Genomic DNA, 18,204 nt, shown 5'->3' on the forward strand with positions numbered 1-18,204 from the left:
TCATCAAGTCTCCATATATTTAGGAAGAGCATAATATATTGTCATACATTAGGAATATGGGTAGGGAATGACTAGACCCCTCCTCCCTAAAATTCTTGTGGACATGACTGCCCTATAGTTCCTTTGGCCTACCCAACGTCGATTTCCCTTGGGGACCACCCAACAACATGAGACCCTCCATTTTAGTCCGGGTTGGGTTGGGAACAGTAGTTCTCGGGCAGGTTCAGATTGGTTCTCGCTGTTTGTTCCTCAACAGGGTAGCCCTGTTCATCTACCTTTTGAATTAATGTGGGTGCTAATACAAGAGATGCGTAGACATCAATAGCGACACATGGAGAACACAAAAGTTACAAAGTAGAACACCTTTAATGCAAGATAAGTCTAGACCCACAATATATATTTATGATTGTCTTTGTCCCTAATCTATGAACCCATGCTCTAATAGATCAAAATTCTAATGTAGACTAAGGCACTTCACTAATAAATATATATTGATTCCAAATTTGACATCATATGGATCCCAAAATCTTCTTCATTTGACACTCACTTTTTGGTTGTAAAATAAGTACCTCTATTATCAACATTCACTTTCCAAAACAAGAAGTACAAGTTTATCAATTTTTCATAATTAATTATCTTAAGTTCTTTGTGCTTACTAAGTTACCTTAATTTAATAGCTTAAGTTGACCCCAAAAGGAGATTTGAATACCCATAGTATATGCCATTTAGTTTTATACCCATCATGAGAAAATATTTTGACATGCATACATATTAAAAAAAGTAGTCCAATCTTGTGTACAACTGGCTTCATTGCTTTAGCCTTTATCTATCCCCATACACATATATTCTTCACACTTAGCCCTCAACTTATCCTTACACACACATACTCCAATTCATTCCCCTAATTTTCACATTTATTACATCTATCCAAACACCTACTCATATATAGTCGTTAGTCACTTACATTTAACTATTTGACCACTTATGACATTGCCATGGTTGTGGACTTGACCCTCGCCTTTCTAAAATTCAATTTCAAAATTTGGTTCACTAACCCCGTTTATTTTTCCATCACAAGTTAACTAAGCACACATTTTGCAAAATTTAATGCTACGTGCTAGCGTTGAATGATATTCTTTAACATTCATTTTAAAACATCTCACTTCAAGCATTCTCTTTCATTCGAGTGCAATCAATAGCAAAACATTTGGATAAGTGCACTAAAAGGACTAACAAATATGCAAACATCATTATAGGGCCCTTATCTACCATCTTCAAGCTTTTCCAGATGTTTTCAAAGGTTGACATGGGAGATCACGCCACCTTGCAACATAACAATATCCCTTTCTAGATATTTGAAATTTTTTTTAGTCACCATATATCAAGATGAACAAAGTAGACCAAGGACAACAAGGCAAACAAGATAACATAACTATGCATCACATCTAAAATCAAATCTAAATAGAGCGAATGAATTAATTCATAATTGTAACTTGATTCTAAACAAATTGATAATTTAAACATTAATTCCAAGACATTCCACTAATAAAAAAATACCACTTAACTCTCACACATCTAAATTAGAAGATTAAATCAAAATTATCCATTGACCTTCTAATTTACTTCCCTAAAATGATTGTTGTCTTCATTATTTAACCTATGCTCATTTTTAACTTCAATTGTTTGCATAAGTCCAATTAATCCTTGAAAGTTTGAAACATTAAAAACAAAAAGCATTCTCAAAAGAGGCGGGAACAATTTGTCCGTCTAATAACGGGATTCAGTTATAAATTGACAGTATCCTGAAAAGAGGCTAATAACGGAATTCTGTTGTCAACTGTCAACTGTCAGAGAAATTTGGCGGGAGACCGCGCTCTACATCATAAACTGATCACAGTGAAAGATCTGCTTTCGAAGGGAAAAAACAAAATTCTTTCGTTTGAATCTTTCCTCTCATCGATTTCATTTTTCCTCGTTTTCCACAACTAAACATCCGTAGAAATGTATGGCATGCAAAGCCAATCTGATGGAGGTTCTCTGTTTTCTGGAGGAGGTTTTATGCCTTCACAGGCTACTCAAGTTAACGAAGGCGGGTTTTCATCTGCCAGGGTAAGCGCTTTTCACTGCTGATTGTTTCTTAAGCTTCTGTGTTTCGAGAAGTCTCGAGCTGTTTTTCCTTTCTTAAAATTTCGTTTGGGTTTTGGTTTTGCAGAAAACCGGTAATAGTACAGGGCTTCTCCCTTTGACAGTGAAGCAGATAAGTCAGGCGACCCAGAAACATTCGGATGACAGTTCGAATTACATAATCGATGGAGTGGATGTTAACAACGTCAGTATTTTTTATTCAATGGACGCCTTTAAACATTAGGGTTTTATTTGATTTTTCGTTGTGTAAAAATTATCAAGTGGGTTTTTGTTCAGTTTTCCCATTTTATGGTTTCGTAGAAATGGCCCAAGGGGTTTTTTATGGGATTTTGTCTTTTGTTGTTCTGTAGGAGTTGCTCGTATGGGTTATTTTGGGTTTGAGTAATATTATGTTCTGGAATGGGGCCGTCAATAAAAAATATATAGTAATAGATGGAGTGGATGTTAATAATTTCAGCTTTTTTAGCATAATGAATGCCTTTAAACGTTAGGTTTGTATGTAATTCTGCAAGAATTGCTAAGTGTTTTTATTCGGGTTAGCACGTTTTTTTTGGTTATGCAAAAATGGTTCAAGTGCATTCTTTTTGTGGTTGTGTAATTTAAACTTGATTTGTTTTAATATTAGTTTCCCTCTGTAGAAATTGGTTTATGTAATTTGTTGTTCTGTAGAAGTTGCTCAAATTTCGCGTCTCTTGTTGGATGCACAGGTAACCCTGGTTGGAATGGTTTTTAACAAGGAAGAAAGAATAACCGACGTATCGTTTTATTTGGATGATGGTACAGGGAAAATCGAAGTAAAAAGATGGTAAGCGATCAAGTTTTAGTTGCAGATAAAGAAATCGGATCCTTATATTCTATTGGTTGTATCTGTTTTTATTTTCAACCATTTTATAGTGAGCTATTTTTTATATGTTGATTAACTGATTAATTATTGTTGTATATTTGTTCATTTTAGCTCTCGTTTCTGTTCAAAGTGTTTAATTTGTAGCCATAGGTTAGTGTGTCGAGATGCTATTTTTTCGAGATGTGGAATTCTAAGTGAGTTCAGTATGCTCGAGGCTAGCATTTTCTTAAAAATATTTCAAGTTCCAATCAACAAGTTTGACTGCATATTCACCAACGATGGTGGTGAAGTGGCCACGTTTTTAATCAGTGAAGGGGGCTGTTTTAATTGGACTCTAATCGGTGGGACACAAACGGGGTTGCAGATAGACTACCCAAGGGAAATTTAACTTAAATTTACTTTGTTTACAATACACTAACTACCTTACATCTTGACCACTTGGATCCGAAGTCCAATTCTTACTCTGGAATGTGGCAAATATTTTGCATTCTCTCAGTTGTCTTTAGAGAAGTTTTATCCTCCATTGAGAACCTGAGATCTGGTACATTAGGGCAATGATGGTCAAGTCTCTGAAGATTCATGCCAATTTCATTTGCTAAAAGGGCTCCAAGGATTTCTAATAATTTCATTTTATATAAAATTCTGCACGACTCTGGCTTTTTTGTATCATAAATTCTAATATCTACTATATTTTATATATCAATAGTTGGTTGCATCTTCAGCATTCTACCGGTAAACCAATTTGACAGTATTAGCCCCAAGAACCTGACACTAAAAAGAGTTCCTAATGGACACGATATGCTCTAGATTTAATATGATCTAACTGCTGTCACCAAATGTAGCCTGGTTCTTATTTTCTCTACTGGCTCGATTTGTTTGATTTGGTTCAGACTTACCGAATTTGCTCGACCTCCTGAACAGATTGAGTTTATCAAACTGGGTAAGCTACAAATCTGATCAAGAGTGTTTTACTGTAGCTGTTGGATAGTTTTTCAATCAGTTTCTCAACAATAAGCACCATGCTAGCTCTGCACAATGACGGTTTTTTTTGCAGTGTGCTAAATTATGATGTTTTATTAATGAAATATGCATCAATGAGTTGGACTCAAAAATGATTCACATGAATCTTGATAAAACATAATAATTTGACACACTGCAAAAAACGTCTCCTACTTGTCTATGGATGAACTAAAGGGACTCTATAATGAAATGTTAGTTAGGCAAAGCACTTGCTGAAGGTTTACAAATGGGATAGCAAGCTAAGTATACTTGATCTCGTTGGAAACTCCATAGTCAAGTGTGCTTGAGTTAGAGTTATATGAGGATGGCCGGCCTCCTGGTAAGTCCTAATGCTTCACTCATGTGAGTGTCACTTAGACACATGATGTGCCAAGTGGACCATTCGTGCTCATGAGAGGTGGATTTGTGTGAACCACTACTCATGAAAATATTTCATGAGTTTGACTAAAAAACTTTACAGTTGAATTCTAATAAAGAATCATAATTATAATAGCTCTGACTGTTGACAGTAATGTCATAAAGTCATGTGCTCTTGACATTCTCATTCACTGGAATTACAAGGGAACACAATATTGATTACTAGGTCCCCAAATTACATACCTAGGTACACATTATTGTACTGCATGCCTAAATCAATTATTCACTATTACGTCTAGGCTGCATGTTGACTGCTGTCTGATTGTCTTAATCATTTAATGGTTTAACTTTCTGCTGCCCTTGAAGCGATTAGACATCAACTTTTCCAGAAGAAATGACATTTTCCTTGGTGACATACAGCAAACTTCCATTCCAATGAGCAGCAAATGACTGCATTAAAAAAAAACTATTTGCTCCAGCCAACCTGGGAATTATTTTAGATCTGATCTATTGCAGGCTCATGCTTTTAGAGATGTGAGAGAGTAGGGCCTTACTCCTGGACAGCCTGGGATGGTTGACAGCAAGGCAGATGGATGGCTAGGAATGATCCTCAGTCCATTTAAAGTAGTAGCATTTATGTGGGCAGGGGTTGTTGATTGCGGAGCATATATTTCAAAGAGATTTGTGAGGAGGCAGGACTCATAGATGGGGGGCTTATAAGGCATGTTAACAACATTGCCTTTGAGAGGGAATGCAATATATTAATATGCCATCCAATGAATGGATATACCCCAATGTTAGGTTGAATCCAAAGACATGTCCCAAATCCCTTAATGGTCAAGAGCCAAGACCAGACACCGAAAAACAGATTTAATAGACAAAAGTCCTATTAGAGGTAAATAGAAGCAAGTCTACCGAGCCTTATTTATTCACAAGGCTTGTAAGTTGGGTCATCATTCACTTCAAGCTTATCAACAGGATCAGCTTTGGGTGAGAACTCCCATTATTTCGAGTCTTAACATAAGCTTTACATTGAGAAGTTCAAAATTTCAAAGATTGTTGATTCTGTTTTTGCATGGACCATTTCACAAGGCATTTCAGAATGGAAGAGCTACCTTTTGTTTCTCTCCATCCAATTGTGTTAGATAATCATTGATGGGTAGGCCAGCCACAGAGGTTAAAGGATTTTTCTTTCAACAGGCTATGAGAAAAAAATATGCTGCAAAGAAGTAGGTATCACCCAAGCAAAAATCAATGTGTTAAATGCAATTGCCAGTGTTTAAAGCTTATGGAAGGTGAGAGAAGGTATTTAGTTGATTCAACAATGCTTTACAAAAGCAGCAGATGGAAGGGCATTACCAACCCCTATGCTGAAGTTTTTCTTTGGTGTTTATTTTTCCAGGACAGCCAGTCAATCAAAGGCATTGGTTTTGGCTCTTGAGGAGTCTAATCTTGTACCAAATGTGCTGTTTGGCTTAATCAATGACTTGCTGAAGCGAAACATTTGTTTTTATGACCATGCCTTGTATTTTCTTGTGTGATCCCCTCCATATTAACTTGTCTTTGGTCATGCGTCTGGGGATATACTTAGACCAAACCAACTGCTGAAGCAACTTTGGTTGCTCCATGTTTAGTGGAATGGGTTTTTTAGGACTCTCAAACTTTTGTTTCAGCACCATGGCTTTCTACCTTTGTTGGGTAAAGATATGTTGAGTACCAAAGAGGAATTGATGGTTTCCTATTTGGTTGAAGCCCTTGCAGTTGGACAGGTTTTCTTCCATTCAATAATTCATCTCATAGCTGACCAGAATGACCATTGCTTACCACCTAAGTGAAATGCTTGATAATTGCATGCTTACATCATCTAAGAAAATTTCACATATGAAAGCCATTGGATATGGTTGAAGCCATGAAGATCTTGATTGAATTCATTGAGTCAAGCTCATAAATAAAATTCCAAGGTAGGTTAATTTTTTTTTAAGATACTCTATACAAATTTGACAACCAAAGGGTTGTTGAAAGATCAATGTTGCTTTTACATGCCCTACCTTCCTTTGTTTGGCACCCCTTTCCCATTTATTAATGAAAGTTTCATTTCCTTTGCATTTATTCACAATAAGAAGGTGCTTTGGATGTTGGTAGGAGGTAAATAGAGTGTGCTTGAAGCACCACTTTTATAAACTGTTGTCTTCTTGCCATATTGAGATATCTATTCTTCTAGTGTGTCTAGAAGCACCCCTGATTTACTATACACGATACTTGAATAGAATCAATAAATACATGGAATAGGTTTGGTGATGGGATTTGAGGGGCATGAGGTCTTTGGGTAGTATAGAGTTCTTATAAATATAAGATAATTGGAGATGCTTAATAAAGGGGTCATAACTATAGTGTTTTGAGCTTATGTCATTCTTTTAATTATTGCTATAGAACAATTAAGACAAGACATTTTTCACAAATATTCGAGATGTATTGAATTTATGTTGAAGGCTAGGGGTCTTGAGAATAGGTAAAGTCAAACAAGTTTTATTTAGAAATATGATTTGACGTATCAAGTGTCATTGATTGGCGAATGTAATTTTTGATGACTTTTAAATATTGGCCCAAGTTGCTAGATTCTTCCTTGGCAGCGTAGGGTCTTAGTTTCGTTCGGCCCAAATATTGGTTTAGTTGTGGTCTAGCATAACTACAGCTAGGGTTCCACGTTTGGATTGTGGGTTCATTGTGAAGGACTTAAGGAGGATTTGGATGAATTTGCAGCGAATTTTGACTTGAGCGGCAGATCCCAAGCATAATTTGATGGGTTTTAGACATTTTTTTTGATTTTCTAAAGTTCTTTTTTGGTCTATATTGGTCAACCCAACCCTCCAACCCTAAAATAGACCACTAAAAAGGCCAAAAAGGTGAAACATATCTCATTTGTGCATTTGTGAATGAAAACAAAAATTTCTTGCCTCCATTGCTAAACTTTTTTGTTTGCTTGCCATTGCTCAAGGAGTGTTGAAGGGTGATTGTTGCATGCTCTAAGCTGGTTTGTGAGCTATTCCCACATTGTTGCAAGTGTTGAGAACTCTTCAAAGACATTGAAGAGGAAGATTTCAACAAAAGAGGTAGGTTTTTGTTGATTTTGTTTGTTTTTTCAATTTTTCTTTGCATTTTTTTTACAAAATGAAATGAACTTTAGTTTTATTTTATTTTTTTATTTTGGTTTGTGGCTTTATATGTTGTTTATAGATTCATAGAATGGCAAGTGCTTCTAGTACTGGGAACTCTCGGTTCAAAACAGACTCGGGTTCTTTAGCATGGAAATGGTTCAGCAACTGCCAAGTGGAGGAGGTTTCCTTTGGATTTGCAGCCATTGCAAATAGGAATATAAAAGCTCTTAGAGTAGAGTGAAAGCACATTTGTGTTTTATCCCTTAGAAGGCATCAAGTTTTGTACATGCAAGCGAAGAGTTGTAGGGCAGCCTCCACATAAAACCTTCTTGCAAACTCTATTGTACTAAATATATTGAAGAGAAAAGACGAGCAGATGAAGTAGTTGGGAATGCAATTGTTCATCCTTTGGAAAGGTCTAGAAGTAAAAAAGCATTGAAGGCCTTTATGGCATCAATTTCTAATGAACAACTCAAAGAGGGTCATCCATTCTTGCGTGTCCTCAAGAACCGATGACAAATAAGAGAGCAAAGGGGGCCTTGGAAATGTCATTTCACAATGAGGCTAGAGACATTGCTGAGCAAGACATAGCTAGATGCATCTATGCAAATGGATTGACATTTAATGTTTGTTTGCTCATCGTATTGGCAAAAAATGGTGAGATCAATTAATGAGGCTCCAAGGGGGTTCAAGGGCTCGAGTTATGAGAAGGTGCGCACCACTTTATTGGACAAAGAGGTGAAACATGTAGAGGATTCCTTGAAGCCCATCACGGATTTATGGATTGAAACAAGTGTGTCCATAGTATCTGATGGATGGAAAGATGCAAGAAATTGCCCTTTGGTCAATGTTATTGTAGTGTCCACAAGAGGGGTGATGTTTTTGAGAGCAGTGGATTGTGAAGGGCAAATGAAGGATGGTCCATTCATTGCAAACATTCTTTTCCAAGCCATTGAGCAAGTTGGCCCTCAAAATGTTGTTGAGGTGGTAACATACAATGCCAAAAATTGTAGGGCTGTTGGGTTATTGGTTGAGGAGCACTATAAACACATATTTTGGACACCTTGTTGCTGTCCACTCACTCAACCTAATGCTGCAAAAAATTGGCAAGAAAGTCGAGTGGATCAAACAAATGTATGATGATGCCCAAGAGATCCAAATGTTCATCACAAACCATTTTATGTTGTAAGCCATATTTAGACAATTCACGAGATTGGAGCGCTTGAAGGTAAGTTAAATTATTAAAAATTTAAATATGTTTTAGACTTTAGTTTAGTAAAACTTTCTAAGTTCTTAATTTCAATTTTGATTCTAATTTATTATTGTTTGATTTTGAAATAGGTTGTTGAGACCTGTTTTGCCTCTAACACTATGGTTTTGAGATGCCTTGTGAAGGTTAAAGAGGCATTGTCTAGAATGGTAATCAGTGCTAATTGGAGCATATGGAGGCAATCTAGTAGTACAAGGGCAGCTGCCATCAAGGCAATGATACCAGATGACTCTTGGTGGGATTGTGTTGGGTACCTCTTGAGATTTATTGAACCTATATTGAGCATAATTTGATAAATTGGCATGGATAGGCCTTGCTTGGGTGAGGTATATGATGGCATTAACTCTACTATGATTGAGAATATGAAAAAAATCATAAATGAGAAAGAGCAAGATCTTGAAGAAACGTTCTTCAAGGAACTACAAAAAATCATGGTGGAGAGATGGAACAAAATGACTACCCCTTTGCATCTCCTTGTCTTTGCATTGAGCCCTAGGTACTATAGCCGGGCGGTCCTTAATGAAAGTAGCACTAGAGCTGCCCCATATAGAGATCTTGAAGTTGTTCACGGGTTCAAGGCAGCCCTTCATAGACTTTCTTGATCCCATACGGCCTATGGTGAGGTTTGAATTCATGAGTTTTGCAAGCATTGATGATTGTGGTCTTGATGCACTTGAAGACAAGGAAGGTGTTGATGCTCATAAATGGTGGTACTTCCGTGGAGAAATATACTAGCACGTACAACCCATTGCTATCAAAGTTTTATCACAAGTAAGTTCTTAACTCTTAAGATTCTAATATCTAAATTCTTGTTGATGAATATTGAATTTATATTTAAATTTTTTATTCATAACTCTTAACTTTCTAATTTTAAAATTGAAAATCTTGATAGGTTGCTAGTTCATCATCATTCGAGAGGAATCGGAGCACATACTCCTTCCACTCGATAAAACACATTAGACTACATTCCAAGAAGGTGAAAGACTTGGTCTAAGTGCATTCAAACTTGAGGCTCCTAACACACAAGGACAATACCTACAAAAAAGGGAGGCAAAGCATTGGGATGTTGAACTAGAGTGTGTGGAGTTGGATGATTCAGCTGCCCACCTTGGTGCAGTTGGAGTTGATGATGATGATTATGAGCTACCTAGTGATCATGAGGCTGCTCCTGAGGTTGAGATTGCTAGTACTGATGCTAGTGGCTCTGTTTGTGCTTCTAATTTGCCACAGGAGGAGGATGAGGATATGTTTGATGACTTCTGATGATATTTGATCAGTGATGGCTGATTGTTAATGTTGACATTATTATTTTTGAATTGGAACATTGATATGGTGGTGTATTTTGGCATTTTGCTATGTTTTTTGGACTAAATTTTAAAACATTAATATATATGGTGGTGTATTTTGCTATGTTACTTTACTATTCATAGTTGATAGTGGTGTATTATGAACTTATTTGATGCTACATATATGTATATATTTTTTTATTTTTATATGTTTTTGTATGGATGAACCCAAAGTGAACTTGAACCCACCCCAAATTTTTTTTAAGGAACTCTTTAACCTGAATCTCGAATTCAAATCCGAATCCAAACTAGGAAAATTAATGAAAAGAAGTTCTTGAAGCTTTCCCTAACTTCAAGCTTTTTGATGTGCAATGGTTATGGAATTTACATGACTTGATCTAAATTAAATCCATCCTCTTCTTTATAGGGAATTTGTAACAATGGTCAGATCCCCAATGCTTGCCTTGTAAGCCTCTTTGAACCAGTGACCAAGTGGGTAGGAAGACACTCTTGCTAAGTATCGTGTACTGAGATTATTGGGTCTCTAGTATTTGCAGTAGGGTGGAATCCTCAGGCCATTGGGATTGCTTGACCATGATGAATGTGTATATCAGTTGCTCGAGAATGTCTTCACCCAAGATTTATCTCGAGCATTTTATAATGTGTGTGCGAGCATTTGATCCATTGTCAAGATCTATATAGGAAGGTTGCTTTGTATTCTGGGTGGTTAGGTGTTCTATAGTGTTTGCAAGTTTAAGCTTCTCCTTTTGTTGATGTTTAATAACACTCTGATCTTTGGGACAGGATTTCTGCTATAATCTCTCTTTTTGTTGTATATTCGGTAGTGCTTGATATACAGATTGTGATTGTTGTCAGCAATGTCATAGTTTGCTTATATGTTTTTTATTTCATTGTTAAAGTTGTTTATGTGTTCATTTTAAATGGTGGTGCCAGTGCTGGATTAGTTGTCTAATTGATAGTTTCTGTTTCTTTGCAAACTTGCTGGCATTAGTGGATTGACGCATCTAATCAATTTTGAATTGGTTTTGTGGGAAGTCTCACATGCCCTATTTGCCTGAGTGACTTAATTAGTCCAATTTATGTTTACTTTGTATTTGTTTTGGACAATATCTGGCATTTACCAAAATCAGAAACACTGACAAGCTGTAAAGAACAAGATACGCAATTATTAACAGTCAAGGACTTACATTTTGAGTGGTGAAAATCATGTATTATAAATTTATTTTAGAATCAGCTACTTGGAATTTAGTTTGTAACTCTACTATTTACTGTTGTGTTTGGTCATGTATTAATATGAAATTGCTCTGTTTAATTTATGCAGGGTTAATGATGCGATGGAATCTACAGAGATGGCTGTTGTACAGTAAGATTTTACTCATTACTTTTAGTATTTTGATTTTATTCTTTTGTTTCAATCATTTATTTCACATTGGACTCCTTTCTGATTGCGCTAGAACATCTTCTAATCATTATACAGATGTTTACCCTGTCAGACTTAGAACTGACTGCGTAATGTGAGGTTGGAATGAAAGTTGAAAAAAATCTGTTGCAAAAGCACATTTGGATATTCTATTAACTAGTTGAGTTTTGTAATTTGATGTAGGAATGGTTCCTATGTGCGTGTACATGGTCATTTGAGGAGCTTCCAGAACAAGAAGCATGTGAATGCTTTCTCTGTGAGGTGTGTATTGAAAACTGACGAGTTGAATTCCTATACATGTGTTTGGTTCAGAATGGATGCATTCACTTATATGTGCAGTTTGCTTAGCTCCAATTTTTTTTTTCAAAATCATATCGGATACAAGCGTTTTTTATGCAACAACCTATAAATGGAATTTGTTGGACACATCAACGTGTTCTTGCTTTGGCAGATTTTCAAGCGTATTTGTACTTGAACACCATGCTTGCTTTGTAAGTGTGGAATTTGTAAGCAAGATACGATATTCCCATTAAACATTTTGATTGTATTTGCTGTCTAAATTGACTTATAATTGCAATTGTTGTGTATACACCAAAGTTCCCAGACTCGGACTCGGCAAGGCCGACTCGACTCATGACTCGGCTATGACTCGGCAAAATAAAAAAACCCTTGAAATTAAGAGATTTTTAACAATTTAAAACTTGTTTCATGCACCCATTATTGAATAAAGCCCAGTTATAATGTGTGCTAGCTTGTTATGCCATGAAAGGCATGCTGGTAGAGTATCTACTTGTTTGGGGCTTCTGTTTAGTATTTTCTTTGGCCAAATTGAAATTTTGGGAGCACCAACATGAGACATCATGAACATCTTCACTTGGAAACTGTAAGGAATGTTTGTGTATGGTAGCATTAAATAGTGTGCTTTTTGAACTTAGGTTTTACCTTGGGACTGTAGTTGATCTTGGTCTTTCTTGGACCTCTTAGTTTTTAGGCTATATACATGTTGGATGGAAGGGGGAATTGTGAGGCCAAAAGGGTTAGAAAATATGCTCCTCAGAGACATGTCCCTTGCCAAAAATAACCTTGTGCCCCATGGGGGCATTTTTTGGGATGTGGGGACAAGTAGGAAATGTCCCCAACTCACCCCCTTTTTTCAAAATTTTAAGAAACATCCCTATTGTGAGGTACTCACACATCGCCCCATTGCAAATGAAGACCCCCACTTTTTGCTTTCTAGGGTTAGCTCTTTTAGTTTTGTTGTTGGTCGTTTTAGTGTCTTAGCCTTTGCATTGAAGGGATTGAGTTTCTCAAAGGTCATCAAATCAGGTGGATCTCCTCGAGGTGGAGTGAAGGAGGTTAGGTCAGTTGAGTGATTAGGGGTTATTTAGATCATTCCTAGGGTTTTTGTGTACTTTCTGGTCACGCTTCAAGTTGCTAAATCAAACCTTGGTTGAATGCATAGTGTCCTCCTAGGTCCCGTCCCTTACATCAAGGTTAGAGTGAACTCGCCTTAAAAGTTTGGAATGTCATCCTGATCCTGAAATGGCCTGAAATTTGACTAAGTCTGGAAATTTGAAGTATCCTCCAAAAACTAGATTTTGCATTATAACTCATGGAGGTCCGAAACCACTCTCAAACATCTTGACAATATATATGGAATATAACTTAAAGTATAAGAAAGAGAAAAGGCATAAGGAAATGTCACTTATGTCGTCGAGTCCGAGTCCCGAGTCAGCAAAACTCGCCGAGCTTGGCTCGACTCGCCAACTCGGCGAACTGGCCTAACTCGCGGCGAGTTTGGGAACTCTGCTATACACTACTGGTTTCCGTTTGGTGTGCCTCCAATTGACTGATTAATTCAATATCACAGTTTGGTGTGCCTCCAATTGACTGATTAATTCAATATCATAGTTGGTAACGGATATTATCCATGCCAATAATTACAGGCATGGCAATGAGTGCTAAGAAGAACTATGCCACTTATATGCCTATTTGTGTTGTATTGTTGTATTTGATTTTTTCAGTAATGCTGAAGGATCTTTTTAATTTTTTTAAAAAATTTGTGTTATTAATAAGATACCTTTTATTTTATGAATAAGATATGGAATCTATTTCTACTGAAAGTGTTTTTCTAGGATATTTAGGGTCTTCTGACGAATGACTCTTCATGTTATATCGTTATTTATTGGATTGACTAGTTATTTGGCTTTTGAATTGCACTGATATTATCTTTGAAATGATTATTTAGGCCTATCACTGATTTCAACGAAATAACTTTCCATAACTTGGAATGCATTTTTACACGTCTCTACAATCTTAAAGTTCAGGTATTGACCTTAGCTATCATTTGTTTGTGCCGTGTCCTGTTTTATATTTAAACGGGAATAGCTTCCTTAATGAATAAATGAATTTATACCTTTGATCTGCAGGGTGGAGGTGTCACTCAAACTCCTACAAGCCCAATTGTTAAGGGTTCTCCGATGGGACCGCCTGGCGTGGCAAGTCACACTGCTGGCGTAAATCAAGTAAGATGATCAAATGTTGCTTGAAGTGTACCAAGTTAAAGATCTAGTGTCTAGTTAATAAGGGGAACCTGTATGGGTTGCCACTGCATTTGTAATAATTTGTGTTTACCAATTCTTTTTTTACTATTGTTATTTGTGTAAAATCAATCAAATAATAGTAGGGGCTCTTGTTTTCATATTCCAGTTCACAAGCCCTGGTCCTGTTTCTATGGTTGCATCGAAAGAAGATTTACATAGAAGAGTTCAAAACATATTTGAGGAACCTGCAAATCTGTAAGCTATCATATTCATAGTTTTTTGAAAAGTTATTTTTCAAAAAAATTGATGTCAAATAAAGTCTTCTTTGGCTAGAAGAGGCTTGGCTTGTTTTCGATAGCAACGGATACAATCTATAATTGTTGGCAAGTTGGCAATGCCTACTTGCTGCATGCTAACAAACACATGGGTTTTGATATGACAGAGCTATAGAACAAGGAGTTCATGTGGACGAAGTTGCAAGGAGATTGCCTGGTTCCACAAAGAAACAGATCATGTATGTTCTCAATATTTGTGCTTGAAATCTTTGAATGGGAGAAATGGTATTAAAAATGCCTATCTGTTTTGCAGGGATGCGATTGCTTTCCTGTCCAATGAAGGCTACATCTACTCAACTATTGATGAATATCACTTCAAATCTACTAATGCGTAAAAGAATGATATTCAAGTTTGATTGAATTCTATGATATGGGTATTTATATTTGACTGACAGCCAAAGTGTATATTATTTGTTTTAGTTCGCTGTAGACCTCATACCATTACCATTGTTATCATCGCTCGAGTAGTTGCATAACATTTTTTTTTTGTATAGAACGTTAAGCACAGTATGTTTGAACGACCAGAAACTAAAATGTGTATTCGAGAAGGTTTGTTTGAATTTCTTAGATTAAAATTGGTTGATCTCATAAACTGACAGATGTAATAAAAACAACTGTCAGTTCCCTGTAGCTTATGTTGCAAATGTTTAAGATAACAGATTAACTACTTAATGTTGTAGGCTCCAACGCTGGCTAATTTGGAATAGCCTGATGTTCATGCTACTACTTCAATCTATGAATATCTTCAGTGAATTTAATTGGAGCAAAACTGCAAGGAAATGAGGATTCAGTGTTTTCTCTTTCATGTCACAATCAAATATATCCATTATGCCAAAATTTTCACCTAAAGCAAGAGTTTTATTTCACATTCATCATATATTTTAGCCTGTTCAGCAGTTTCCCAAATTCAATTTGTGAAGTACAACTGAAATATCTTGGTGTCTGAAAATTCTTGGTAGCAGCTATAATTGAATTTGATGTTTGCTAATCTTTATCTATATCAATGTTGCAGTTGGATTTATTGTTATAGATTTATTCCAAGTTACCGGATTCTTCTAGTTTAGCTCGGGTCCTAGTACTGGTACTGTTCGGGTACTCGTACAGTTCGGGTTCTTCCTAGGTATGTCTTGGATTCTTCCCGAGTACTTGGGTTCTCTATGGGTCCTTCTGTGAAGAATCCACAGAGAACCCAGGCATCCAGGAAGTACCAAGGGTTGTACCCCAGCATAGTTTCATAAACTAAAACATCAGTTTCACTCCCACAACTTTGTGACAGCATTTTTTATCGGAATATGCCAGTAGGCAAGCAATTAAATATCATTTCAGTTGCTTTTGCAAGCTATACATATGAACACAAGGTTAGTAAACTTTTTATCAGCAATATTGAGATTGATTTCAGTTGATTTACATTATGCATACATGTTTTGTGAAATCACTTTCGTTGTGTTGTTAATGATTTGGCATTCTGTCAAATGTTTGAAGAATGAAATTAAACCAGCTTCTACACTTGACACAGCTAGTGTTAGTGGCAATCCAATTCATTGTGGTTCAAATGAAATTGAACCAAATGTTGATATTGACCTTGACTCTTCTGATGAAGAACATGAATATTAAGATCAATTATAATTTGAATTTTCATTGTGTAATGACATTTTGAAACTTGAGTATTTTTATTTTTGCAGATTATGAATATCACTTTTCTTATAGGTATACAATGATATAGTCTATAATGTTTGAACATAAATATAAATATACATACAAATACAAATATATATATATATATATATATATATATATATTGTACATATATGTATGTATGGACATACCCATATCCAAGAAATTTTTTTTTGCTGTACCCACGAATCTATACCTGTATCCATATCCGTACCCGTACCCAAATCGGTAACTTACTATTTATTTATACCGTATGTTTTAGTCGGCAGAAAATCTACACTGATGGATTTACTGTTTGAAATTTTTACAAGGTTTATTTTCCTGGCTGTCAAATTGCAAACATGACATGTTATCGAGTTGAAAAATTATGTAAATCAAACCCTTAGAACCAAATGGGTCCCAATGGAGCTATCATAGAGTGGAATGTCTCAAGAAACTACTTCTGGTTGTCTTTCTGTTGTGGTAACAAGGACATTATGGATATATGCATGCAGTTATCCATTTATACAAAAAGTGATACGATAAACAAGAGCTGCGGTGCAGCTGGAGTCCCTGCCATTTGCTTAAGAGTTGAAGGCTTTAGAAAACAAAGATTCTGTGGCAAGGAAATAACAGGTCAGAGTTTGTGGTAGATATCATATGGCTAGGCTAGATGATTTGTCTGAACAGATATCTATAGTTGCATACACGTGTATGGGCTTAGATGGTGTTGGAACTAATTACACTATGTAATAAGTAATGTGATAGTTGTATGAACTTGAAAACAATCATTTCTCTACTTTTCACTAGGAAACAAATGTATCAAACATATCAAGTGCATATATAGAACCACAAACAAGTTACAGTTTAGTTGATACGTGGGTTCAAGATTCAAATAGAGCTTGGACATTTTTCGGATCAATACATTTTAGAATTAAGATGAATAGAGAATTTCAAATCAAAGAGTACACTTGTGGCATGACAAAGCAACTTTAACATAGAAGCCAAGTAACATATACAAAGCATTGGAGGAAAGATCATCGTGAACACCATATGCACCAAAAGAAGAGCTTGCAATTAACGTAATAGATAAGATCATTGAAAGAGACTTTAACAGCATGCTTGCATGAAGTGCATGAGCTATGCAGTGGGTAGTGGGCAACTTGACTGGATTTAAACAATCTAGAAGATCATGACGAAGGAAACAAAGGCATTGGAGGCAAAATCATGAGGCATTGGAGGCAAGATCATGATGAAGACCATCATGTCGCTTGCTTGAATGCTATATTATTGTAAGTCAACTGCAAAGTAGTATAAAAGTGAATGAATTAAGTTATATTTTATGAGCTTAGACAATTTTGCAATTAATAACACTATGTAATAAGTAATGTGAATAGCCATTTCTCTACTTTTAAATAGGACATAAACAGTGCCAAAATGGGTTTCTCTTGAGCTGTTACTTGGACATTTCTGAAAGTTAGACTAAGAAAGTGACGGTGCATGCAAGCAGCTACAGTGTAATTTGAATATGCAAATAGATTAGGTGTAATGATAAAAGCATGAAAACATAGTGCATAGTAAAAGATCTGAAATAAGGAAATAGATATGACTCATATTCCAACATAACTAAAATAAACACTCTACAAACAATAACTTTATTTGACGAAATAAACAAAAACATGTAGATAAGATGATGAAAGGTTAAAAAAAAAAAGCTGATGAAAGCTAGAAACATTTTGCAATGAATTGAAACAAAACTACGACAAAAAAACAGGGTAAATTTAAACAGAGCAAAATGTCAGATGCATTGCATTCATAAATCTTAGTTGATCCATACCTTACAAATGCTAGACTCAAAGTTATCAAAGTATTTTACAGTTTATATTTTTGGAGAAATTAGGCAAAGTTGACGAGGTATCAAATTTTAGGAAATTGTCTAATTTCATCTAACTAAATTCTTTTTTGGCATTTGTTTTTGCTGAATCAGGTGCAATGTGGATTGTTTTGACCTTTTGCAATCACAAAATCTGCTTGTTTTAATTGTATTCTATATATCATTGAATAAAGCTAATAAACGCATAAAAATATCAGATGCATTCCATTGATATATTGCTTTTCCTAAGCTTTATTCTTTTATCTCATATTAAATCTGAAA

The 18,204-nt window shown here is 35.8% G+C and overlaps 1 protein-coding gene across 1 annotated transcript; it reads left to right on the forward strand.

The window, feature by feature from the left end:
* Positions 1-1,837: 1,837 nt before the first annotated feature.
* Positions 1,838-15,201, forward strand: LOC131040743 (replication protein A 32 kDa subunit B). Its single transcript, XM_057973699.2, has 10 exons — positions 1,838-2,109; positions 2,213-2,329; positions 2,853-2,950; positions 11,420-11,461; positions 11,702-11,779; positions 13,767-13,845; positions 13,948-14,043; positions 14,228-14,316; positions 14,504-14,575; positions 14,650-15,201. The coding sequence occupies exons 1-10, from the start codon at positions 2,002-2,004 to the stop codon at positions 14,729-14,731; spliced, it is 861 nt and encodes a 286-aa protein (XP_057829682.2). The 5' UTR covers positions 1,838-2,001; the 3' UTR covers positions 14,732-15,201.
* The last annotated feature ends 3,003 nt before the right edge of the window (positions 15,202-18,204 follow it).

Source organism: Cryptomeria japonica, chromosome 5, assembly GCF_030272615.1.
Source record: "Cryptomeria japonica chromosome 5, Sugi_1.0, whole genome shotgun sequence".
Classification (NCBI taxonomy): domain Eukaryota; kingdom Viridiplantae; phylum Streptophyta; class Pinopsida; order Cupressales; family Cupressaceae; genus Cryptomeria; species Cryptomeria japonica.